This window comes from Hyla sarda, chromosome 9, assembly GCF_029499605.1.
Source record: "Hyla sarda isolate aHylSar1 chromosome 9, aHylSar1.hap1, whole genome shotgun sequence".
Taxonomy (NCBI): domain Eukaryota; kingdom Metazoa; phylum Chordata; class Amphibia; order Anura; family Hylidae; genus Hyla; species Hyla sarda.
In genome coordinates, this window is record NC_079197.1 from 35,170,154 (window position 1) to 35,196,722 (window position 26,569).

Below are 26,569 nucleotides of genomic sequence, written 5' to 3' on the forward strand. Positions count from 1 at the left end.
AACTCAAGAGAAATTGTTCGGACACAGCTACATATAAATCACAGTCCACGGAACTTAAAGATAGATTAACGAATAGGGGTTATTCCCCACATACCTTACACAGGGCTGAAGGTATTGTAGCCAACAAGGACAGAAGTGCCCTTTTTAGTCCACAATGCATCTCAAGAAATAAAATCAAAAATCCAATTCTAGCACTCACCTACTCTCCTCATTTCAATAACATCAAACAAATCATAAACAGGCACCTCCATTTCCTCAGGAGGGATGAAACATTATCGTCCATACTGAGTGATGGGTGCCAAATAGTCTATAAAAGAGCACCCACACTCGGGGACCACTTGTCACCAAGTGTGGTTGTGAGTGAAAGATCCAGCAATCCACATTGGTTAGCCCAAAAAGGTTTTTTCAAGTGCGGACAGAGAGTATGCCGCACTTGTAATTATCTAAACCTACCAAAACCTTTACCACTGCTGACTGTACAAAAAGTTTTTCATTAATCCGTACATTAATTGCAATCACACCAATGTGATATACATCATAGAATGCTCACTATGTCAATTAAAGGGTACCTCTCTTCAAAAAAACTTTTGATATATTATAGATTAATGTATGCAGAATAACTTTCCAATAGTATGTTATAAAAAAAATACGGTATGCTTCTTTCTATTTAATTTTCCACTTTGAAAAAATGACCACTAGGGGTCTCCCTTCCAGTGCAGCTGGGACACAGACAAAGCTCAACACTGCTCCCTGGCAGTGTGCAGTGGTGAGTTTGTCTGTGTCCCGGCTGCAGTCTGAGATTTAGGACTCCTGCACGAGTCTGAAATCTATAAAAAAGGACGGGTAGGGAGACCCCTAGTGGTCATTTTTTCAAAGTGGAAAATTAAATAGAAAGAAGCATATTTTTTTATAACATGCTATTGGAAAGTTATTCTGCATACATTAATCTATAATATATCAAAAGTTTTTTTGATGAAAGGTACCCTTTAAAGTACGTGGGTTACACGACCAGAAAATTAAAAACCAGAGCTTTGGAGCATTTGAATGACAGTACCACTACATCGAGCAGACATAGATCAGCAGCATCTGCCCATTTCCAGACTGCACATCAGGGCAATACTAGTGGTTTTAAAATTTATGCTATTGAACTTGTTAAATCCAGCATCAGAGGAGGATGTATACGGAAAAAACTAGCTGACAGAGAAGCATTCTGGCAGTTTACTTTAGGAACTTGCAGTCCCACAGGATTAACTATCCGACGGGAACTGCTGTTCCATTATTAATACCATATTTATCGGGGTATACCACGCACCAGCCTATAACACGCACCCTCATTTTACCAAGGATATTTGGGTAAAAAAAGTTTTTTACCCAAATATCCATGATAAAATGAGGGTGCGTGTGTGCGCGTGTATACCCCAATATACCCCCAGGAAAGGCAGGGGGAGAGAGGCCGTCGCTGCCCGCTTCTCTCCCCCTGCCTTTCCTGGGGTCTAGAGCGCTGCTGTCGGCCCTTTTCACCCCCTGGTTATCGGCGCCGCTGCCCGTTCTGTCCCCGACTATCGGTGCCGGCGCCGATAGCCAGGGGGAGAGAAGCGGCGCCGACAGCCAGGGGGAGAGAAGGGGCAGCGGCACCCATTGCCGGCGCCGCTGCCCCGTTGCCTCCCCCCATCCCCGGTGGCATAATTACCTGAGTCGGGTCTGCGCTGCTCCAGGCCTCCGTCGTGCGTCCCCAGCGTCGTTGCTATGCACGGCGCGGCGCTCTGACGTCATGCGCCGCGCCGTTCAGCGCATAGCAAACACGCCGGGGACGCACGACGGAGGCCTGGAGCAGCGCGGACCCGACTCAGGTAATTATGCTACCGGGGATGGGGGGAGGCAACGGGGCAGCGGCACCGGCAATGGGTGCCGCTGCCCCTTCTCTCCCCCTGGCTGTCGGCGCCGCTTCTCTCTCCCTGGCTATCGGCGCCGGCACCGATAGTCAGGGGGACAGAACGGGCAGCGGCGCCGATAACCAGGGGGTGAAAAGGGCCGGCAGCAGCGCTCTAGACCCCAGGAAAGGCAGGGGGAGAGAAGCGGGCAGCGACGGCCTCTCTCCCCCTGCCTTTCCTGGGGGTGTATCGGCGTATAACACGCACACAGACTTTAGGCTAAAAATTTTAGCCTAAAAAGTGCGTGTTATACGCCGATAAATACGGTAATTAATAATTATGTATTTTTTCCCCCCTTTTTCTTTTCTCCCACTAATGCTGGTAATACTTTGGTATGTGGTATTATACACTTATTATTACTTATGTATTTTAGATACATTTTTATATGTTCTTTACCTGTATACCTCAATCCTGTAATCAGTGTGACGCCAGGTAGGTAGGAATTTCTTCATCTTGCTCCACCCCTGGATCAGGGTATATTAGACCTCACCTGAGCCCACACTGACGTCAGCAAGGAAGAGCGTTCGCGCTTGAAACATGTCTGACTAGTGTGTTTTACCGTGTGCTTCTCACTCAATAAAGCTGCCTTCACTGCAGTGCTGGACCTTCTTTTCTTCTCCAGTATAGGGGATAAGATGTCTGATTGCAGGGGTCCCGCTGCTGGGGACTCCCGTAATCTCCCTGCTGCACTCGGTGTTCGATTAGAGCGTCGGATGCTCGTTGTGACATCACGGCCACGCCCCCTCAATGCAAGTCTATGGGAGGGGGTGTGATGGCCATCATGCCCTCTCCCATAGACTTGCATTGAGGGGGCGTGACCATGACGCCACGGCCGCGTCCCACGTCGCCAGTCAGGAGCAACGTTTTCTCCGTGCACCGGATGTATGGGGTGCCACATCCGAGATCGCGGGGGTCCCCTTTGGAAAGGGGATAAGATGTCTAGAGGCAGAGTACCCCTTTAACAGGAATGTCTCCAGGTGAAGAAACAGACTGATAAGTGCTGATAGAGCCGGGCCTGCAGTGAACCAGCTGCGTCCAAGTGAGATATATTACTGGAAGCAGAAGCTGATAAAGAACCTACATGAATAGGTATGGAGTATACGCTTCAGGTAAATGGTGTGAAGAGGTCTCCTTTTATAAGAAACAGTCACAATCAATAAGAAAACAGCAGTTAATACAGAGGATAGAAAGTCTATGGGGAGAATTTATCATTGGTTTTGCCCGGTTTTTGTGGTGTTAATTTGTTGCAGATGTTTAGAGACATTTCATAGTGAGTTTTGCTTCAGATGCTTTTTCTAAAATGGTCTAGCTCTGCCATAGACTGGTTAACTTTTTTTGCAGTGATCATTAATTTATCATTGTTGCAAAGCCCTCAATTTATCGCAAATCCACACCAACCCAGAGCTGGCTGTCAAAACTGGCTGTACACAGCATTTGTAAAAAGCTGTGCGTTTTGGTGCAACAGGTTAAAAACTCAACAACAACAAAAATTTCGCAGAGGAGGAACCCATACAAAGTGGTGTACTAAAGTGTAATTCAAAATAAAGGTGTACTAGCGTCATATTTATCAAATGCCATGCGACCATTTAATAAATTGCACATACATCACAACAAATTCTTGATTTTTTTTAAAATTATAAATACGCCCAGACTGTCTGAAACCTTTACTTACCTTTATTACCTTCTGAGCTTCCCAATGTTGCTTTGGTCCCTAGTGCGATCATCTTCCTGGTTCCAGTGGTTGATTTGTCACAGTGCAGCTCACCCTGACACCAGAAGAAAAGATGGAAGCTTGGACTCGAAACATCACATTGCTGCTCAGATCGAGGTAGGATTCCCTGAGTTGCACTGTGACACATCGACCACTGAAACCAGGAAGAGGATCGCAGATCACACTGGGGACTGGAGCAACAACACCAGAAGCAGGGGAGGTAAGTAGAGGTGCTGGTTTTTCATTTAGGCAGTATGGGCTTATTTAAAAAAAGAAAAAAAATCTCCACCAAAGTACACCTTTAAGTAGCTATATATGACCAATGTGAGTAGATGAGGTGTAATGTGTTAACTTTCATCAATGTATCTTGCTGCATCCTATAGCTGGAGTACTGCTTTTAAAAACTGGCAGAAACCAATCATTTTAAACTCTTTTTTCCCTTTTTTTTCATGGGTGCCACAATGTGTCTGCAACATGGAGTTCATATGGTCTTTACTTGTTTATGTGACTTTCCTCCGAGATCTCTGGTTTCCTCCCATGCTTCAAAAATAGTTTATATGACTCTTTATGAAATTTGTAGGTATGCAATTGGAAAGTTAAACTGTGAGCCTCGCAGAGGACAGAAACTGACATTAATCTAAGCAGCTAGATATGATTGACAGCGAGAGCATGGCCGCATCCCCTCTCTGCTTCCTCTTTTTAGCAGAGCGGTGAGGCAGGCCATGCCCGGGCTGTCAATCACACCTAGTATGGGTGGTTACAGCCCGCAGCAGCGATGACAACTACAGAAAGCCACACGCCCCTAGGACTACTTAGGATCATTAGAATATGGCACAGAACTAATTTTTAAGTATTTTCTTCATGAGCGAGGTAGCAAGACCAGAGTACATGGTGGTAAATAAGATTTTACCCTATAGAAAATGTTGTTATATTTAAAGAGTATCTATCAAAAAAAAAATGTTTTACATTTTGTTAATCAATGTATTAGAAACAACTTTCTAATTACATTTAGATTAATTAAAAATGTATTTTTATAATTTTTTTACTTTAAAAAAAACAACCACTAGGGGTCTCCCTACATGCCCCGGCACATAGATTTCAGACTCATGCCGGCCTGGCAGCATGAGTCAGAAATCTCAGTGCAGCCGGACAATAAAGAGCACAGCGCAGCTCTGAATGACAGGCGGGAGCAAGCGCTGTGACGGCGGCACGGGCGCTTATGATCTGGCCAGCTGCATCATCCGGCTGCTCCCCCTTGCAAGGAGAACCCGTGTGGGCTGGCCAAATGTCAGTGTAGCGCACAGCTGCACAGAAGAGGATCGAGTCTGCCTCTCCCGAGTCTGATCAAGGTCTTCAGCAGGGAGCAGCAAGGTAATGGGCATTGGAGATATAAATATATATATATCTCTGTGTGAAGTGGAAGAAGGGCGGAAGTGCACCCTAGCAGGCATCAGATGACGTCTCTCCTGCCCGGCCACACCCCTTCCTCCCTAGCTAACAGCATGACTTTGAGCAGCTACAGGGGATTAAAAAAAAAAGTATTTATAGGTGGTTTTGGGTACAAATGAAGACAGGGATAGAGTCAGTGAGAGTCAGGGACAGATGGGGAGGGGGATTAGGGACAGTTGATGATAGGTACTCTTTAAGAATTATGAATTCCACTGTGTTCTTGGGAACTTTCAAGTACTGTATACTTTTTTATGTACTCTTCAATCAAGATTTGTGCCTCTAACATAATCCTGTCTGTGAGCTCTACAGGCAGTTCCTCATGGCTTGGTTTTTGTTCTGATATGCAATGTCAGCTGTGATGCTTTATATAGACAGGCCTGTCTCCTTCCAAATCATAGAATTTACCACAGGTGATGCCAATCTAGGTGTAGAAATATCTTCTAGATCATCAAGAGCTAAATTTCAGGTATCATAGCTGATGATCTACAAGAGAAACACTTATGTCCCTGCAAAATTTTAGTATTTCCTTTTTAATAAATTAGAAAAGAAAAGATGTTTTCACATTCTTATTATGGGGTATTGAGTGCAGATTTATCGGGAACATTTTTTTTTTTAAATTTAAGCACAATGCGCAACATAATATATGAAAAACGGTCTGAAGACTTTTGAACACATTGAAACTATATGCTGACCTGCATCAGACGCTCCAGCTGATAGAACTTGCAGTGCAGATCTTCGAAATTCTGTTTGAAAAGTTCCCTGAGACCATAATCGAACATGATTTTGACCAGGACGCTGAAAGCTTGTTCTTCAGGCATCTGTGGAAGCAGAAAAAAAAGATGTAATCATCCTGCCGGATCTCTTCTATATAAACACAACTGCTATTCCCCAGACACATGTTTGTATGAAAGATCCCAGATGAGCGTGATCCCAAAGGCCAAGACGGGTCAGGATAAATCGAAGTATAAGACTAAATAATGACACATCGGTACCTTCACAGCATATTAATACATGGTGTCCATGGTTAATGACAAGATTTATGAAAAAACACTGAAAAGTGACACAGCAATATACCTACATGTAGCAAGAGAACTGCAGCAAGGAAGGACTGTCCTTGGCAATACCCGATTTCTTCATCGTACACAGAATAGGCCTAGAAAAACATGACGGCAGACAGACAGTCATAACTTCCTAAAACAAGTTGTAAACTTCAAGCATCAGTAGTTTTTTTTCTTTTTTTTTTTAAAGCATATTATTCATAAGCACATGGCAGACATCCCACAACCTATCATATTTATCCTATGATTTACACCATGCATGCAAAGTGAATGAACACACACTAGCATTGAAGTCTTGTCTATTGAAACACACCAGACCCTTCTTGAAGAAGTCTAAACTGGAGGGCGGCATATGGGCCATCTCAGCACCTCTGACTGGCTTGAGAATGATCAAGCTCCTCCATTAGTATACAGCAGGATAACGCCTTCACTAAACTATCACTGACTAACAGTACAGGGTCTATATAGACCTAGAGTTAGCTTTCTTTTACTTCCAGAGATGGTTATGTACCGTATTTTTCGCCGTATAAGTTGGTGCGTCTTATACGGCAAATACACATTAAAATCCTGTCATATAGCGGCGGTCCCTACGGCCATCAACGGCCGGGACCCGCGGCTAATACACGACTTCACCGATCGTGGTGATGCCCTGTATTAACCCTTCAGATGCGGCGATCAAAGCTGACCGCCGCATCTGAAGCCAAAGTGACACTAACCCGGCTGCTCAGTCGGGCTGTTCAGGACCGCCGCAGTGAAATAACAGCATCCCGAACAGCTTACAGGACACCGGGAGGGACCTTACCTGCCTCCTTGGTGTCGGCTTCGTGTTGGGATCCCATGCATGGCCGGCGCTCTCCGTCGTCATCACGTCGTTGCGCACGCCGTCCCGTCGTCCAATAGGAGCAGCATGCGTAGCGGCGTGATGGCGGGGACGGAGAGAGAGGATACCGGGCAGCAAAGACGTTCCAGAGTGACGGGGACACCCCGGGCTGCGGCGACAGCGATGGAGGGCGACATCCAGGACAGCGGTGACGGGTCCAGAGTGGCGGGGACACGTGCGTATTACCTTCTATACCAGTGGTCTTCAACCTGCGGACCTCCAGATGTTGCAAAACTACAACTCCTGGCATGCCCGGACAGCCAGCGGCTGTCCGGGCATGCTGGGAGTTGTAGTTTTGCAACATCTGGAGGTCCGCAGGTTGAAGATCACTGTCCTATACTTTACATTGTATTTGGATCAGAATCTTTTTTTCCCTAGATTTTCCTCCTTTAAAATTGGGTGCATCTTGTATGCCGGAGCATCTTCTCAAAAATGACAGTAAAACTCCAAAATCCCCTCTTTTGTGATTTATTACCTTACAGATTTTGTAAAGAGAGTCCTGTCCATCTCCCCCGGTATCTTTGAAGTAGTCATGAGCTGGGAACGTTCTGTTGATATCACGTGTGATGGCGCTGTCCTGTGGAGACTCCTGAGGGGAGAAAAAATGTATCACTATAAGTCCATTTTTTACCGAAAAATTTACCACATAGAAACGGAAGCCTCCAAATTTACAAAATGGCGCTTTTTCTTCAATTTTGTCACACAATGATTATTATTTTTTTGTTTCACCATAAATTTTTGGGTAAAATGACTGATGTCATTAAAAAGTAGAATTGGTGGCGCAAAAAATAAGCCATCATATGGGTCTGTAGGTGCAAAATTAAAAGGGTTATGATTTTTAAGAAGTGAGGATAAAAAAACGAAAAAGGCAAAAACTGAAAAAAAGGAGAAAAAAAGTCCTTAAAGGGGTACTACAGTGGAAAACTTTTTTTTTTTTTTTTTTTTTAATCAACTGGTGCCAGAAAGTTAAACAGATTTGTAAATCACTTCTATTGAAAAAAAAAGAGAAATCCAAAAAAGAAATGCATTTCCTGTGATGTCCTGACCACAGTGCTCTCTGCTGACCTCTGCTGTCCATTTTAGGAACTGAAGAAAATCCCCATAGCAAACGTATGCTTTTCTGGACAGTTCCTAAAATGGACAGCAGAGGTCAGCAGAGAGCACTGTGGTCAGGACATCACAGGAAACGCATTTCTTTTTTGGATTTCTCTTTTAGTTTACAGCCCCTAAAAAGTACTGGAAGGATTAAGATTTTTTAATAGAAGTGATTTACAAACCTGTTTAACTTTCTGGCACCAGTTGATTTAAAAAAAAAAAAAAAAAAAGTTTTCCACGGTAGTACCCCTTTAACCCCTTAAGGACCCAGCCATTTTACACCTTAGGACCCGGCCATTTTTTGAACATCTGACCACTGTCACTTTAAACATTAATAACTCTGGAATGCTTTTAGTTATTATTCTGATTCCGAGATTGTTTTTTAGTGACATATTCTACTTTAACATAGTGGTAAAATTTGGGGTAACTTGCATCCTTTCTTGGTGAAAAATCCCAAAATTTGATGAAAAATTTGAAAATTTAGCATTTTTCTAACTTTGAAGCTCTTTGCTTGTAAGGAAAATGGATATTCCAAATATATTTTTTATTATATTCACATATACAATATGTCTACTTTATGTTTGCATCATAAAATTGATGTGTTTTTACTTTTGGAAGACACCAGAGGGCTTCAAAGTTCAGCAGAAATTTTCCAATTTTTCACAAAATTTTCAAACTCACTATTTTTCAGGGACCAGTTCAGGTTTGAAGTGGATTTGAAGGGTCTTCATATTAGAAATACCCCATAAATGACCCCATTATAAAAACTGCACCCCCCAAAGTATTCAAAATGACATTCAGTAAGCGTTTTAACCCTTTAGGTGTTTCACAGGAATAGCAGCAAAGTGAAGGAGAAAATTCACAATCTTAATTTTTTACACTCGCATTTTCTTGTAGACCCAATTTTTGAATTTTTACAAGGGGTAGAAGGAGAAAATTTATACTTGTATTTGTAGCCCAATTTCTCTCGAGTAAGCACATACCTCATATGTCTATGTAAAGTGTTCGGTGGGCGCAGTAGAGGGCTCAAAAGCGAAGGAGCGACAAGGGGATTTTGGAGAGTACGTTTTTCAGAAATGGTTTTTGGGGGGCATGTTGCATTTAGGAAGCCCCTATGGTGCCAGAACAGCAAAAAAAAAAAAAAAAAAAAACACATGGCAAACCATTTTGAAAACTAGACCCCTTGAGGAACGTAACAAGGAATTAAGTGAGCCTTAATACCCCACAGGTGTTTCACGACTTTTGCATATGTAAAAAAAAAAAAAAAAAATTTCACTAAAATGTGTGTTTCCCCCCAAATTTCAAATTTTTGCAAGGGTTAATAGCAGAAAATACCCCCCAAAATGTGTGACCCCATCTCTTCTAAGTATGGAGGTACCCCATAAGTTGACCTGAAGTGCACTACGGGCGAACTACAATGCTCAGAAGAGAAGGAGTCATATTTGGCTTTTTGAGAGCAAATTTTGCTCGGGGGCATGTCGCATTTAGGAAGCCCCTATGGTGCCAGGACAGCAAAAAAAAAAAAAAACACATGGCATACCATTTTGGAAACTAGACTCCTTGAGGAACGTAACAAGGGGTACAGTGAGCATTTACCCCCCCACTGGTGTCTGTCAGATCTTTGGAACAGTGGGCTGTACAAAATTTTTTATTTGCACAGCCCACTGTTCCAAAGTTCTGTCAGACACCAGTGGGGGGTAAATTCTCACTGCACCCCTCATTACATTCCGTGAGGGATGTAGTTTCCAAAATGGGGTCACATGTGTTTTTTTTTTTTTTTTTTTTGCGTTTGTCAAAACCGCTGTAACAATCAAACACCCCTGTGCAAATCACCTCAAATGTACATGGTGCACGCTACCTTCTGGGCCTTGTTGTGCGCCCCCAGAGCACTTTACGCCCACATATGGGGTATCTCCGTAGTGGGGAGAAACTGCAATACAAATTTTGGGGGGCTTTTTTCCCTTTTAAGTCTTGTCAAAATGAAAAGTACAGGGCAACACCAGCATGTTAGTGTAAAAAATTTTTTTTTTTACACTAACATGCTGGTGTAGACCCCAACTTCCCCTTTTCATAAGGGGTGAAAGGAGAAAAAGCCCCCCAAAATTTGTTAGGCAATTTCTCCCGAGTACGGCGATACCCCATATGTGGCCCTATACTGTTGCCTTGAAATACGACAGGGCTCCAAAGTGAGAGCGCCATGTGCATTTGGGGCCTGAATTAGGGATTTGCATAGGGGTGGACATAGGGGTATTCTACGCCAGTGATTCCCAAACAGGGTGCCTCCAGCTGTTGCAAAACTCCCAGCATGCTTGGACAGTAAACAGCTGTCCAGCAATACTGGGAGTTGTTGTTTTGCAACAGCTGGAGGCTCCATTTTGGAAACAGTGGCGTACCAGACGTTTTTCATTTATATTGGGGAGGGGAGGGGGCTGTGTAGGGGTATGTGTATATGTAGTGTTTTTTACTTATTTTATTTTGTGTTAGTGTAGTGTAGTGTTTTTAGGGTACAGTCACACGGGCGGGGGATTACAGCGAGTTTCCCACTGCGAGTTTGAGCTGCCGCGCAAAATTTGCTGCACCGCAAACTTGCAGCCTGATACTCACTGTAAGCCCCCTGCCCATGTGAATGTGCCCTGTACATTCACAGGGGGGAGGGGGGACCTCCAGCTGTTGCAAAACCACAACTCCCAGCATGCATGGTCTATCAGTGCATGCTGGCAGTTATAGTTTTGCAACAGCTGGAGGCACACGGGTTGGGAAACACTGAGTTAGGAAACAGACAATGTTTCCCAACCAGTGTGCCTCCAGTTGTTGCAAAACCACAACTCCCAGCATGCCCAGGCAGCCGTGCATTGCTGTAAATGGCCCGACCGCGGCTGAAGATCTACTCACCTGTCGCCGCCGCCGCCATCTTCATCGCCGGGATCCGGGTCTTCAGGGACGAGGTAAGTACCGGGGCCGGTCCCTGGCACTCCCCCGTCCCCCGCCACGTCCTCCGGTCTTCCTCCCGTCCTCTCCGGACATCCAGGGGCCGGGCAGGACGGGAGGAAGTAACCGCCCCCCCCCCCCCTGCGATTGGTCGGTTAACTAACCGACGGTTCGCAGGGTATAGGAGGTGGCCGGCTTGCCACCTCGCTCCTATACTTCAGCATGGTCCTGGCTGTCTGTGACAGCCGGGATCATGCAAAATTAGCGGGCGGTCGGGTCCCAGAGACCCGATCAGCCCGGTATCGCCGCAGATCGCAGGGGTGATTTCCCTTGCGATTTGCGGCGATCGACGACATGGGGGACCTACATGGCCCCCCTGGGCGTTTGCCCTGGATGCCTGCTGAAGCATTTCAGCAGGCATCCGCTTCCGATCTCTGCCCGGGGCGCGGCAGAGACCGGAGAAACACCAGGACGTACTAGTACGTCCTGGGTCCTTAAAGCCCAGGGTGCCAGGACGTTCTAGTACGTCATGGGTCCTTAAGAGGTTAAGGGGTTAACTTTCTGGCACCAGTTGATTTAAAATAAATTGTTTTTCTGCCAGAGTACCCCTTTAAATATAGGGTAAATAAATGATGGTCTAAAGCAGTGGTCTCCAACCTGCGGACCTCCAGATGTTGCAAAACTACAACTCCCAGCATGCCCGGACAGCCAAAGGCCACGCGCTATTAATCCTTTAGCCGCGCGCTCAGAGCTGAGTCACGCGGCTAAAAGCGAAAGTAAAAAGTGCCGGTTAACTCAGTGGGCTGTTCGGGATAGCCGCGGCGAAATCGCGGAATCCCGAACAGCTTACAGGACAGCGGGAGGGCCCCTACCTGCCTCCTCGCTGTCCGATCGCCGAATGACTGCTCAGTGCCTGAGATCCAGGCATGAGCAGTCATGCGGCAGAATCGTCGATCACTGGTTTCCTATGAGAAACCATTGATCAATGATGAAGATCAGTGTGTGCAGTGTTATAGGTCCCTATGGGAGCTATAACACTGCAAAAAAAAAGTGAATGAATATCATTTAACCCCTCCCCTCTTAAAAGTTTGAATCACCCCCCTTTTCCCTTAAAAAAAAACAGTAAATAAAAATAAACATATATGGTATCACCGGGTGTGGAAATGTCCGAATTATAAAAATATATCATTAATTAAACCGCTCGGTCAATGGCGTACGCGCAAAAATATTCCAAAGTCCAAAATAGTGCATTTTTGGTCACTTTTTATATAATTTAAAAATGAATAAAAAGCGATCAATAAGTCCTGTCAATGCAAAAATACCGTTAAAAACTTCAGATCACGGCGCAAAAAATGAGCCCTCATACCGCCCCATACGCGGAAAAATAAAAAAGTTATAGGGGTCAGAAGATGACAATTTTAAACGTATTAATTTTCCTGCATGAAGTTATGATTTTTTCCAGAAGTGCGACAAAGTCAAACCTATATAAGTAGGGGATCATTTTAATCGTATGAACCTACAGAATAAAGATAAGGTGTCATTTTTACCGAAAAATGTACTACGTCGAAACGGAAGCCCCCAAAAGTTACAAAACTGCGTTTTTTTTTTCAATTTTGTCGCACAATGATTTTTTTTTTCCGCTTCACCGTAGATTTTTGGCCAAAATGACTGACGTCATTACAAAGTAGAATTGGTGGCGCAAAAAATAAGCAATCATATGGATTTTTAGGTGCAAAATTGAAAGAGTTATGATTTTTTTAAAGGCAAGAAGCAAAAAACGAAAATGCAAAAACGGAAAACCCCCCGGTCCTTAAGGGGTTAACAACATGTAACAATCATATAAAAACCGTGAACGTCTGGGGGGGGAAAAAAAATGACATTATCTTTAGAAATTGAGATATTAAAGAGACCATGCACTTTGACACAGACTAAAGACTCGCTATACACAAAGGCAGCAGAACATCAGCCATGAAATCGTGATTGTTCCGTCACCTCACGTGCACGACGCGTTACCAGTCCCAGCTCTGAGGAAGCGCAGCCAGAAGTCTTACATGTGGGGTTTTCTATTCGATTCCATCTTGAGGAAGCGATAACAACACTGAAATGATTTAAACAAAGAGCATGTTTTCCTAAGCTTGGCCTGCGCCGAGGACTGTGCCATAGGCATCGGCTAACCTCCTCCTATTTTTATACCTTTCTGTGAGAACTGGCTCCCTGGGCAATTTCTCAAGCTTGAAGGGTAGTGAGAACTGGAGGAAACCCTTTGGAGCACACACCCTGTGTAAACGCAGGAAGATAGGGAGAGCAATAAACAGATCTAGAAGGAGTCGTGTGAAATGAGCTCCTTAGTACTGGATTATATTCTCATAGAAGAGAAAAGGTTAATCTAGAAGAAATGTGAAGCCCAGCAGAGCCTCAAAACCAACATCAAAAGGGTCACCCTAGGGCTGACATCACAGGACAAACTCTCCGACTTATCAGTACCTATAGACCTATGCATTATCCTGGCTAATCGGAGTGTATGTGAGCAGACTGACCCCTGTAAGGGGGTAATCCATATGAAATCCACCCCTGACATGTCACGGTTATAAGGGTCTGTGAGAATGCAAGAACTATGTCAGTTTCCCAGTCAGTAATCCTTAAAGGGGTACTCCGGTGGGAAAAAAAAAAATATTTTAAATCAACTGGTGCCAGGAAGTTAAACAGATTTGTAAATTCTATGCAATAAAGAAAGCACGTGCGTGCACTCACCGCTCTGCAGAGACAGCTCAGTGTGGGAGTCCGGTTCACGGAAAGCTGGGTCTCAGCATCGGCGCACGAAGGCTACGCCGGCTGTTTCACACATGTGAAAAAGCCGGCGTAGCCTCCGAGCACCCATCTACCTGCGCCGATGCTGAGACCCAGCTTTCCGTGAACCGGACTCCCACACCGAGCTGTCTCCGCTGAGCGGTGAGTGCATGTACGTGCTTTCTTCATTGCATTTAGTGATACTTCATACGTTTTGTGTGTGCACCCCGCAGGAGACGTTGTTATAGGCCACCGATACTACGCTGTATCTCTACTACAGGTGAAGTAAACCTTTTTGCATGCCCTCTCCTTTTCCTGCCTTTCCATGTTAATTAGATTTGTAAATTACTTCTACTTAAAAATCTTAATCCTTCCAGTGCAGTTCAGATGCTGTATGCTCAAGAGGAAGTTCTTTTTTTTATTTTATTCCTTTTCTGTCTGACCACAGTGCTCTCTGCTGACACCTCTGTCCGTGTCAGGAACTGTCCAGAGTAGGAGCAAATTCCCATAGCAAACCTATCCTGCTCTGGACAGTTCCTGAGACAGACAGAGGTGTCAGCAGAAAGCACTGTGGTCAGACAGAAAAGAAAATCAAAATGAAAAGAACTTCCTCAGGAGCATACAGCAGCTGATAAGTACTGGAAGGATTAAGATTTTTAAATAGAAGTAACTTACCAATCTGTTTAAGTTTATGGCACCAGTTAATGTAAGAAAAAAAAACAATTCCACTGGAATACCCCTTAAAGGGGTACTCCACTGGCCAGTGTTCGGAACTAAATGTTCCAAATGCTGTTATCATGCTGCGGGGGTCGGCCATGCCCCTCAATGCAAGTCTATGGGAGGGGGCTTGCCCCTTTAACTATGCCCACTGGCATGTTGGCACTCATCTTCTGACGTGTGATTGAAGTATTCCAAAGAGGAGTTATCATGGGTTTAAAGGAATATTTCCAGCTCATACATTTAATAGATATCCGTGACATTTCAAGCCCCCTTTAAATCTTCAATCCACCTTCATACAGGTGGAGAATGAATGGGAAGGTTGCTGCACATTCCGGTGGGTCTTCTATAGAGAGAGAAACTATGTAACACATTCACCTCTCCATTCTTTCTCCACTTGGATGTGGTCGCTGGCTAAAAAGTGGTTGGGGGATCTTTGTTCTTGACAGAGGTATCAGTCACATAGGCAAGACTGGCATCTATCATTTGAGGCATATTATGTCATTGATGTCAAAGATGGAAATTCCCCTTCAGGGTACATTCACATGTGCATATTTTGCTGCAGATTTTTTTGCCGGCGATTTTGCTAGCCATTGACTTGAAAAAAAAAATGCATGTGTGAACATACCCTTAAAATGTCTGTAAAGTAAGACCGGGAGGGATCTTGTCACTGCTCTTACGTATGCTTGGCACCTTTGTGAAGAGTTTCACCTCAGATCTTTGCCATTCATGCCACAGACCTCTTGTACTGGTTGCCATTACCATGATAGAGATACGCTGAAGCTGTGATGCTGCCTGGCCACCACATAGTAACTTAGTAACATAGTTCATAATTCATAAGGTTGGAAAAAAAAAGACCAGAGTCCATCAAGTTCAATCTATAACCCTAATGAGTCCCTACTGAGATGATCCAGAGGAAGGCAAAAAACCTTCATACTAGAGGTAAAAATTCCTTCCCGACTCCAAATATGGCATCAGAATAAATCCCTGGATCAATCTACAGTCCTGGGTATAAATAGATCATGGGAGAAATCTCTGTACTGTCCCCTGATATATTTATACATAGTTATTAGGTCTCCCCTAATCCTTCTTTTTTCTAAACTAAATAACCCTAATTCTGATAATCTTTCTGGGTACTGTAGTCCTCCCATTCCCCATATTACCCTGATTGCCCGTCTTTGAACCCTCTCCAGCTCCCCTATATTTTTCTTGTACACTGGTGCCCAGTACTGTACACAGTATTATATGTGTGGTCTGACTAGTGATTTGTACAGCGGTAGAATTATTTCCTTGTCGTGGGCATCTATGCCCCTATTGATGCACCCCATGATTTTATTTGCCTTGGTAGCAGCTGCCCAACACTGGTCACTACAGCTAAATTTACTATTAACTAAGACTCCCAAGTCCTTTTCCACGTCAGTCATCCCAAGTGTTCTCCCATTTAATACATAATCCCAGCCCAGATTTTTCTTCCCCATGTGCATTACCTTACATTTATCAGTGTTGAACCTCATCTGCCACTTCCCAGCCCAAACCTACAACCTATCCAGATCCATTTGTAACAGTGCACTGTCTTCTATTGTGTTTACTGCTTTACAGAGTTTAGTATCATCTGCAAAGATTACTACTTTACTATTCAACCCCTCTACAAGGTCATTAATGAATATATTAAATAGAACAGGACCCAAGACTGACCCCCTGTGGTACAAGCCTGCTAGCTCCCACTACATACGTTGTTCCTCCTCCTCCCCTCTCATACTGCAGGGAGGGGATGTTTGCTTAAAGGCGATATCCCATGCAGAACTTTATTCTGCCATTTTTGCGGAGCTGCCACAATATAAACAACAAACGGGACTCACCTACCGCTGCTCTCTTGCTGCCTTGGTATCGCCTCTCCAGTCCTCCACTGCAGTCTTCTTCCTAGTTGCTCGTGATCAACCCATAAGCCTCAGCGACCAGTGCCGGAGCTGAGTAATGGAGCGGTGATACCAAGGGAGCAGCAGCAGGGGAGTCCTGTTTGTTTCTTTATTTTCTGGCAACACAGACATAATGGCAGAAAAAAGGTCTGCATGGGATGTCTCCTTTAAACCAGTGACAAGTCTCCTGTAATCATAGTATGTTACCAGCTTTATGTCCCCTTTAGAGAGACTCAACTTGCCATTCCCAGTTTTAGTATGATATATAAGTTACTATAGATCACTTTCTAAGAAGGCAATGTGGCAAATGGGTTGTGCTGAGTGCAGGTTTTTTACAAAATCAGCACCTCTCCTCTCCACAGGTTGTGTGTAGTACTGCAACTCAGTCTTATTCACTACAATGGAGCTGAGCTGCAATACCACACACAACCTGTGGACAGGAGTGGTGCTGTTTTTGCAAAAAAAGAAGCAGTGATTTTCTAATACTGTACAACCCCTTAAACTCTAGACTAAAACTTTAGGAGGGGGAGGGGAATTTATTGTTGGTTTTATCCTGTTTTTGTGGTGTTAATTTGTCACATAATCTGTCTCAGTTCCTGCTTAAAGATTTTTCATTGCGACTTTTGTTTTAAAAGCTTTTTCTAAACTTGTATAGATATGCCATAGTCTGGTAAATTTATTGCAGTGGTAAGGAATTTATCATAGCGATTTGTCACACAATTTGTCGAAAATCTACACCAGCCTAGACCTGGCTTACAAAACTGTCTGTTGACAGCATTTGTAAAAAGTCGGTCATTTTGGCACACAGGTTTAAAAGTTGCAGAAAAAGTAACAGGGAAGGCACCATACAAAGTGGAGTACTAAAGTAAAAAAAAAAAAAAAAAGTGTACCGGCACCATATTTATTACATGCACTGCACCATTTAATACACTTGGTGCACGTACACAGTTTCCATCACGCACTTTATAGGGGTATAAAGGCTTTCACCTACACCACTTCAGATACATTTTCCCCTTAGTACATACATTTGGTGGTATGTAGCTCAATGCGTGATTCTAAATAGATAACAAAATGTAGGTGTTTACATTTATTAATAAATAATTTGTAGATTAGTAGATATAACTTCTACTAAAACTTCTCATATTGCTATAGTTTTTCGTTAATTTTGCAAATTCACCCAGAAATGTGGACCTAACAGTACAGATTTATTGTGGATTTCCCTGCAAAAAGAGTTGGCATCTAAAACCAAATAAAATACCACTGTGCTCACCTTCCCTGGCGCTCCTGTGGCAGCTGTATATCCAGCTTCATGGATCAGGGAAACATTGCAAAAGGAGATTGATGAGGAGAGTATAGCAATTTTTTTATTTTAGGCTTTTTACTTTCCTTGCCGATTCCGATCCACAGTAAAATCCATCACAATAAGATCTGATTAGAAATCGTCACTTTCCCACTAAAGTTATTATTGCATGCAATTGCAGTGCAGTTTCCACAGTATGTGGATGAAATCTGTATAAAAAGGAAGCCAGTTCCCTGCTAATGTATTCTGTGTATACTAGGTGCAAATCCAGATGGATAAACTGAAAATCCGCAGCAGACCCCATTGACCGGCAGTATGGGCCACAATTTTTATATTCCGGAGTTCTCCTTTAAGGTTAAAGGAGAAATGTGGCGGAAGACTTTTACGTTTCCTTGTGCCTGGGCTGCAAAAAAAAGAAAACACTTTAACTCACCTTCCTACGTTCCCTCCTTGCGCCGCAGCTCGGGCCGGCTCCTTACATGATAGTGCACTCAGTCCATCACCGGCCGAGACGCGATATCGCTGTGGCTGGCGACACGCTGACCGCAGTGTGACATTCAGCGCCTAAGAAGCAGGGAGCCGAGCAGCACCGGAGGAATGGGAAGCTGACACTGGCGTAATAGGGAAATAAAGTTAGATTTTTTAGTTTTTGCTGCCCGGGCACAGAGAAACTTAAAAGTTTTGCACCATATTTCTCCGTTAAAATGGCCTTTATACTTAAGCGGTTAAAATATTGATAGTAAAATGGAAAACTAGATGAAAAAAATCATCAAAATTTTGTGAATAATATGGTTAAAATAAAAACTAGCTTTAAACAGTAGGTCATGTTCTGATGACACATTCCCTTTAAAATGGCAAATGGGCAAATCTGTAAATCTCTTGTTTGGTGTAGCATCACCCGTAGAGCTATTTTGATAGGGACACCCTTGTTTATTTCTTAAGGAGATAAAATGGTGACAGCTCCTCTACTGGGCTAGGGCTTCAAAGTAACAAACAATAGAGAATAAAATTACAGAATTTAGGACTTCAATGCTCCCTAAAATAATCAGCAATCATTGCTGTGGTCACAAGGGTCTTTACGTTTTGGGTTTTTTTCCTCACAGGGAGACACTAAAATTGGTCATGGTAATCCCATGATTTTTACAGCAATTTATGGGAGATGCTGTGGAGTTAAGCCTGAAGTTACCTAAGCCATGATCGAAAAAAAAGAAACTAACAGTGGCCCATGAAAAGAACACACAATGTACACTAATTGTTAATAATAAACTACACCTGGCTGAACATACTAGGAACACTGCTGGGAATCATGCCCACGTGAAATGTATGCTGTGAGGCAGCAATATCTGGGCATAATCTTCATCAGCAGCAAATGTAACAGAAAGAATGTACTACTGAAGAAAAACACAATATATTCTCTCTAGGTTTTGGATAAAATATAAATTGTTAAGAATGCACATAGTAGGATGTATGAAAAAGGTCTCACATGTTGCAGATTTTTTACGTAGGCAGAAAAAAATAATCCATGGAGAATTTAGGCCATGTTGTGGATTTTTTTTATAAATTGAAAAATTGTCATATCCCAAAAGAAAACAGGTTATAGGTTACTCGGTACCTAATTCTGATCATGTACAGGATCATGTCTACCACCTGTATTTCTCTCACAAATACCTTGTATCAGTTGTTTACTTGCTTTGTCATTCTGTGCTTTGAAGGGGGCATGTCCTCACTCTGCATGACTCATCTTCCAAATCTGCTGTGCCTCTTCATCCAATCACTGCAGGCTGCTATGTAAACCCCTCCTCTCTGTTTTCATGCTACAGTCTGATAGGACAGGAGTGAGCACAAGGAGTGCCAGTCCCACTCTCTTTCACTGGACTTTGTCCTAGCCTGTACTTTAGCTTGGACAAAGATGATGCTGCAGCCAAACAGAATTATGTTCTGGATGATACAGGGATCCCTAATGGTTGTTTTTCTAAGCCAGTTTTTCCATTAAAAGGAAATACAATAGTCTTATGAATTATATGAGAAAGGTTAATGTTTTGCCAAGATGTACAACATATAAAAAGTTTTTTTTATCCCTTTTAAGCAATGTTTAGTATTATACAAAAGGGTCGGAGTCACGTCCCTAGAATCAGTAAACATAACCATTCCAATCATTCCGGTTTATGTACACACATTTTTCATTTCCATGTGTTGCAAATTTTGCTACTTTCCGCTTCCACACTGCTTAAAATATCTTAGCAAAACTCCTTAGGATGAAATAAAATTTGCTTTGACTTTTGCAGTTGTAGTGGATTTATCAAAAGTGACAATTTTACATAATTTCAGATTATTGAGCAATCTCACTCCCAGCCTGGACAACTCTTTAAAACGTACTTACATCTAAGCTATTTATAGAGAATGTATGATTATTTGGTAAATTTGGGGGGGAGAAAGTACACATTAAGTAAGCATGGGGATTTGACGGATATCTGTATTATCTCTGCTTAGAATTTTTCTGTTAATGGTTTGTTTAAAAACCCAATTGGAGCACTATGTAATACAACAACAAACCGTAAATTTGGCCCCTTGTATTGGTTTGGGAAAACGAAAAAAATGAAGTGAGATTATTTTTAAATGTAATTTTTTTTATGAATTCAAGGGATTACTAGTGTACAAAGTAATTTTATAGTTTTCATTTGTCAGTATACTGCTGTGTGCTACTGTATTTATACTGTACCTTTGACACAGGCTATTAGGTCAACATTCACTGCGCCCTAACAGAAGACTCGCTCAACAGACAACCCAGAGGTCTCCAAGGTGAAGTTCTGTTCCTAAAAACGAAGGGACCACAATGTTGATTCAGAGCTGTGGCCCCTTCACAGTGGCACTCCCATCTGTAGAGAACTACAATTCCCCTCAGAGGGTGGTTAGGCCCTACTGTGAAGTGAAAGCCTGTGAAGGGGCAGCAGTACTGAGGTCTTCCAGGATCCTTTCCTTTAAAGGGGTACTCCGGCGAAAACCTTTTTTCTTTTAAATCAACTGGTGGCAGAAAGTTAAACATATTTGTAAATGACTTCTATTAAAAAATCTTAATCATTCCTGTACTTATTAGCTGCTGAATACATCAGAGGAAATTCTTTTCTTTTTGGAATGCTCTCTGATGACATCACGACCACAGTTCTCTCTGCTGACGTTATTATAATAATAAAGCTTATTTATTGTTGTCCTTAGTGGGATTTGAACCCAAGTCCCCAGCATTGCAAGGCAGCAGTGCTAACCACTGAGCCACCATGCTGCCCTTAGCATACATCTGCTATACATCTGCTATGCATCTGCTATGCATGGTTGCTAAAATGGACAGAGATGTCAGCAGAGAGCACTGTGCTCGTGATGTCATCAGTGTTCCAAAAAGAAAGGAATTTCCTCTGTAGCATTCAGCAGCTAATAAGTACTGGAAGGATTAAGATTTTTTTAATAGAAGTAATTTACAAATATGTTTAACTTTCTGCCACCAGTTGATTTAAAAGAAAAAAAAGGTTTTCGCCGGAGTACCCCTTTAAGAATTGCCCACAGAGTGCCTTACGGGTCTGTAAATCCCTGTACATATTATAGAATTATGTTGAACTTCAGTATTTAAAAAAAAAAAAAGACAAAATGGAAACAAACAAAACAATGCACTGAGTTACTTTCTATTCTGGGCAGTTCTGTGATGAAGTCTACTCCATTAATAACAAAGTGACTGTTCACACACGATGCCTGCAGATGAAGCGCACATTACATAGTGATAATACAATAAGTGTACAGTGGTCCATCAAGTTACAATATTAATTGGTTCCAGGACGACCATTGTATGTTGAAACCATTGTATGTTGAGACCATAACTCTATGGAAACCTGGTAATTGGTTCTGAAGCCCCAAAATGTCATCCGAAAAAAAAGGAAAAAGTGAGGAGTAAAGAAAAATAAGTAGATAACTAATACAGATAAAGCAATTCCATACATATAAAAGAAAGAGAGAGCTGCTGGGAGCTGTAAATCACTGTCTATGTCAGTGTTTCCCAACCAGGGTGCCTCCAGCTTTTGCAAAACTACAACTCCCAGCATGCCCGGACAGCCGTTGGCTGTCCGGACATGCTGGGAGTTGTAGTTTTGCAACAGCTGGAGACATCCTGGTTGGGAAACAATGGTTTATGTAGAGGACAGGAGCTTCTTCAGGGTCCTGTACAGTACACACAGTGTCCCAAATGCAGCCGCCCTTATTTGGTGTCCAAAGGAGCAGCTAACCCTGGCACAGGTAAGGAGTAGTACATAACATGTAGTTCCTCCCTGCACTGTAGGGGGCGCTACCAGCCAGCCAGTCAGTGCATGCACTTCGTTTTACCAGTAAAATGCCCATTCTGATTGGTCAGTTCCTCCAGTTGTGACATGTCTCACAGATCTGGACTGTCTGTAGCATTGTATGTTGAGTCTGGTTTCAAGTTACAATGGTCCAGAAAAGACCATTGTATGTTGAAACTATTGTATGTTGAGGGATCACTGCACTAGCTACACACCGCCCTTGTTAATTATATTTAGTAGTCCGAGCTTTTTTTGGCTGGCACAGACTAAACATAAAACTCTCTAACACAAATGCAGCACTTTGCATAGAACAGTTCCACTTCCGGGTTTTGTCTACGGTTCAGACATTTCTATTTGTCCTATTTATAACAAATGGACAATTAACTTGAGCGCTAATTGTTATGAATTTCTCTCGGACTTCTCTTGTTCAATGTCTCGAGTCACATGCAATGTGCTGGTATATGGAGTAGATTTCCTTATCCATAGTGTTATTATAGTTTGCTTCTAAAAATAACAGTCCCCTGTGAAATTGGCTTCCTTCGAAATTTCTTTTCCTTTTAAGGCTGATGTTGCCCCACAGGCAAGTTTCTTCAGTGTTCTTTGGCAATGATATAACATTGTGCAGAAAGAAAAAAATAAAAAAATAAAATCAGATGAAAACCGTGTGGTCAACATTTCACTGCATTATGGAATGTTAATGAGATACAAAAAAAGAGGAGGAATTCTGGGCAAAGGCAATTCTAGTGACCTGCGATGGCTGCAGACAGTAGATCATCTAGAGGATTACCCGTCCTGTCCACATAATTGCCACGTTCTGCTGAAGTAGTAGCATCACCGCATGATGAGTTGACAGATTCTGAAGCAAAACTAAACCTGCAAGGTTTGGAAATGACCTACTTTGCATTTTTATGTAATAACAGGTAAATTAAAAATAGAAGTCCTAAACCGGGAATGGTCAAAAGGTGAACTCCACCCGGTATAATTCCAGTAGGAGTTGTTTAAAATGCTCAGCAGAGATTTTTTTCTAGACCAGCTAACGCTTGAGGAAAACCCACCAAGGTTAAAGGAAATCTGTCAACAGTATGACCCGCACCCACACAGGCCTGTAGTGCGGTCGATACTGATCAAAATGATACTTACCGCGTTCCAAACCGTCGCTCCGTTCCGCCATAATTCATATTTTTCGTTATATGCAAATTAGTTGCTTGAGACATGGGTGGAGCTACGAACCCTGCTCCGGGCACTGTGACGTCATCTTTGCCGGGTGAGCTGCGCCCAGCTCCTCCATATTAAAAATCCCCCTCTCCTGCTCACTCGGCCTGTTACTGTACTGCGCATGCGCCACTTCCTGGGTACACCCGGAAGCGACATTTGGCTAAGATCGGCTCCCGGCGAAGATGACGTCACAGTGCTTGAAGCAGAGTTCGTAGCTCTGCCTGTGCCCCAACCAACTAATTTGCATGTGCCGAAATAGATGAATTACAGTGGAACGGAGCAACGGTTTGGGACGCGGTAAGTATCATCTACAAGCCTGTATGACAGGTAAGTGCGGATCATACTAGTATCAGATCAAAAAAATCCTTTTTTTTTTGACAGTTCAATGTTAAACAATGGGACATCATATTTAGTGAGGATGTGAGATCTCTCCTGACACGTCAATTTAAGCAAAAACATGGAGTGTGCATCCAGATCAGTGCTGTGCCGTTTCTCTGGTATTCTTACTAGAAACATAAAAGCCAATTGGGTGTTATCAGTTGGGGGTGGGAAGGGGGTGTCCCTAAACGGTTTGACACTATCCAATCAAAGCTGACAGTGCAGGGACATGCCCAACTAGTAACACCCAGTTGGCTATTTACTCATACATTCCTTGGAAGAACAACATAGTAACGGCACAACACAGAGGTATAAAAAAAATAATAATTTCCCGAGTTTTTTAGTACTATTTAGTACAAACATGTTCATGGGGAACTAAAGCATTTGTTAAAAAAGCACAGAAGTAGTGGCCACGGGTTTACTTTAAAGGATTAGTAAATCAATGTATATAAATGTTACAAATGGAAACTACATAGTTGTGCCAGCTTGCATGATGCACCCCACTGTCTTATAATGGAGTCCATCAGGTTCTGTCACAAAGTGATACTTCTCCGTATCAAAAATGACTGAATCACAGCCATATATTCTGTTCCCACTGCATAGGTTTTGTTTATGACAGAGCCAGGACAGCTAAAGCGAACAGAGTTTTCAGTTACCCTTAACATCAGACGTCCACAGCATAGGGAATAAGTGGCGGGTCAGGCCGCTGGGACCCCCTGCGATCTCCTAAACAGGTCCTGGCTCTCTGAGCAGAGTTTGCGCTTGGGATGGCACGCGCTTCATTCATTTTCTATGGAAGTGTTGAAAAGACCAGAAAGCTGTACTTGGGCATCTCCGGCACTCCCATAGAAATGAATGGAGCACGTGCCGTCCCCAGCACGTGCTCAGCTCCAAGAGCTGGGGCCCATTTGATAGATCAGTCAGACCCCCATGATCAGACGCTTCTTCCCAATCCTGTGGATAGGGAATATGTTTCTTTTCACTGCACAACCCATTTAAAAAGATAAACTCACAGCTGGTTCACACAGGGTTATAGAGCGGGTAAATCATTATCAAAATGATGTATAACTCACCCGGATTGGTGCTGCCATTCCAGAGAAACAGCTGGTATAAGCCTTATTACCTGTACGAGGCCATTTTCCCTGTTGGAATATGCTAAGACTTTGTCCCCTATCCCCCTCCCCAACAGAGACAGAGAACATGTGACACTTTGTCCTGGATTTTAGCGTTCTTGCCTTGTAAGCCACACTCCTTTCAGACATATTGACAAGCCTCACCCCTTCAAGATATCATCCAAAGAAGTCACCCCCTCCCTATCATAGCTCGTCAAGCCACACCCCTTCTGCCATCATACTGGCAAGCCACACCCCCTTTCTACTGGTCTTGGCAGTAAAGACTGCTGGGAAATGTAGTTTTAATAGGGTGTGCATGAGGAAGCAGCAGAAAGAAAATGGAGCAGTGGGGAGCAGTAAATGGTGCCATAAACAAGCCAGGGGGACTATAGAAGTAAATTCCACACCATGTGGAGTATTTTTTAATGATTATAAACAAAAATCACCAAAAAAGGAAAAGCTGATCAAACAACAGCCCGGAGGCCTGCTTCAAATCACACATCAACAACCAGAAATTTGCCATTATATAATTTTTATGGAAATACCAAATTTACAGACTTCAGTAAAGTTCTTATAGTACTGACTGATGGTTATGTACTTGTTCATCCCAAAAATAAACTCTCCAAACTATAGGTCCCAAACAAAATTGTGACTACCCTAACAAATGACTACTACAAGCATGTTAAGCAAAACATTTTAGTATTATGCTTAAAATTTCAGTGGTCAACTAACTGTCCTATTTTATTGTGTTATTTTGGTGTTTAATTGCTGACCCGCCTAGTTTATGGCCCCTCAAGGCCATAGGGTCATTCACAGCATTTTGTAATTTATGCTTGGTTTGTTACGTTTTCTTTAAAAAAACCTCTTTGAATGATTAAAAAAAAAAACAAATTCAGGAGGTCAACAGTTTACTTCGAAAAAAATTCATTAAACTTGTTTTGATCCTTAAAAAAAAAAATACTAACTTCATGTGTAAATGTAGCTACATGGGGTAAAAAAAAAGACCATTGATAAGAATTTTGGCTGCAAAATTAAAACGGAAATTGTTATATAATCTTCTTTCCAATTGGGCGCCAAGTTCCTACTTTTTTGGCTTAGGACTTACTTGATTAAAGTTGTGTATATCTTCTCTATACCCTGTGTTTTGCATTAATATAATCAGAATTATAGAAATGTTATTATAATAAAGCCCTAAGCCATGAAAAAAAAACTAAAAATAAATAACATAGCATAACAGCCTGGTTACTGAGAAATAAACATGCTACAAATTGGTTAACGCATAACACAAATATACAACAGATCTTATTGCGTAGACTCCGTGAGAAAAACTGACAAGACTCCATTCTTACATAGTGAATCATACCAAACATTGCTGAACACTTTATTCCAATGCGTATAGAAAATCCCAGACATTCATGGGTAAAATAAATATATTACATCATCTTAAAAAACGATGACAAAAACAAACGAGGCAAAAATAAGGCTCTGTTCACATTACGACTGCGTATAAGCCAGGGAAAACTCCCAACATACAGGGTTAATGGAGGCAATGACATAGTGTTATCAGTCTCCAAAAAAACACACAAACATTTACCATGTACTTAAAGGGGTACTCCACTGGCCAGCATTCGAAATTTGTAAATGTTCCGGACGCCGTTTTCGCACTGCTGAGGTCGTCCATGCCCCCTCAAAATGACCCCTACCATAGACTTGCATTGAGAGGCGTGGGCGTGATGTCACAAGGGGGCGTGGCCAACCTCCGCAGCACGAAAA

At 42.7% G+C, this 26,569-nt stretch overlaps 1 protein-coding gene across 2 annotated transcripts in view; it reads right to left on the reverse strand.

Annotated features, from left to right (window-relative positions):
- The window catches only part of RABGAP1 (RAB GTPase activating protein 1), a 198,227-nt gene that overhangs the window by 52,685 nt on the left and 118,973 nt on the right, over positions 1 to 26,569 (reverse strand). For both annotated transcript variants that reach the window (XM_056540844.1, XM_056540845.1), the window contains exons 14-16: positions 7,505 to 7,618; positions 6,170 to 6,244; positions 5,784 to 5,909 (exon numbers count right to left, since the gene is read on the reverse strand). In XM_056540844.1, coding sequence (XP_056396819.1) covers positions 5,784 to 5,909; positions 6,170 to 6,244; positions 7,505 to 7,618 — 315 coding nt within the window. The remainder of the gene's footprint in view (positions 1 to 5,783; positions 5,910 to 6,169; positions 6,245 to 7,504; positions 7,619 to 26,569) is intronic.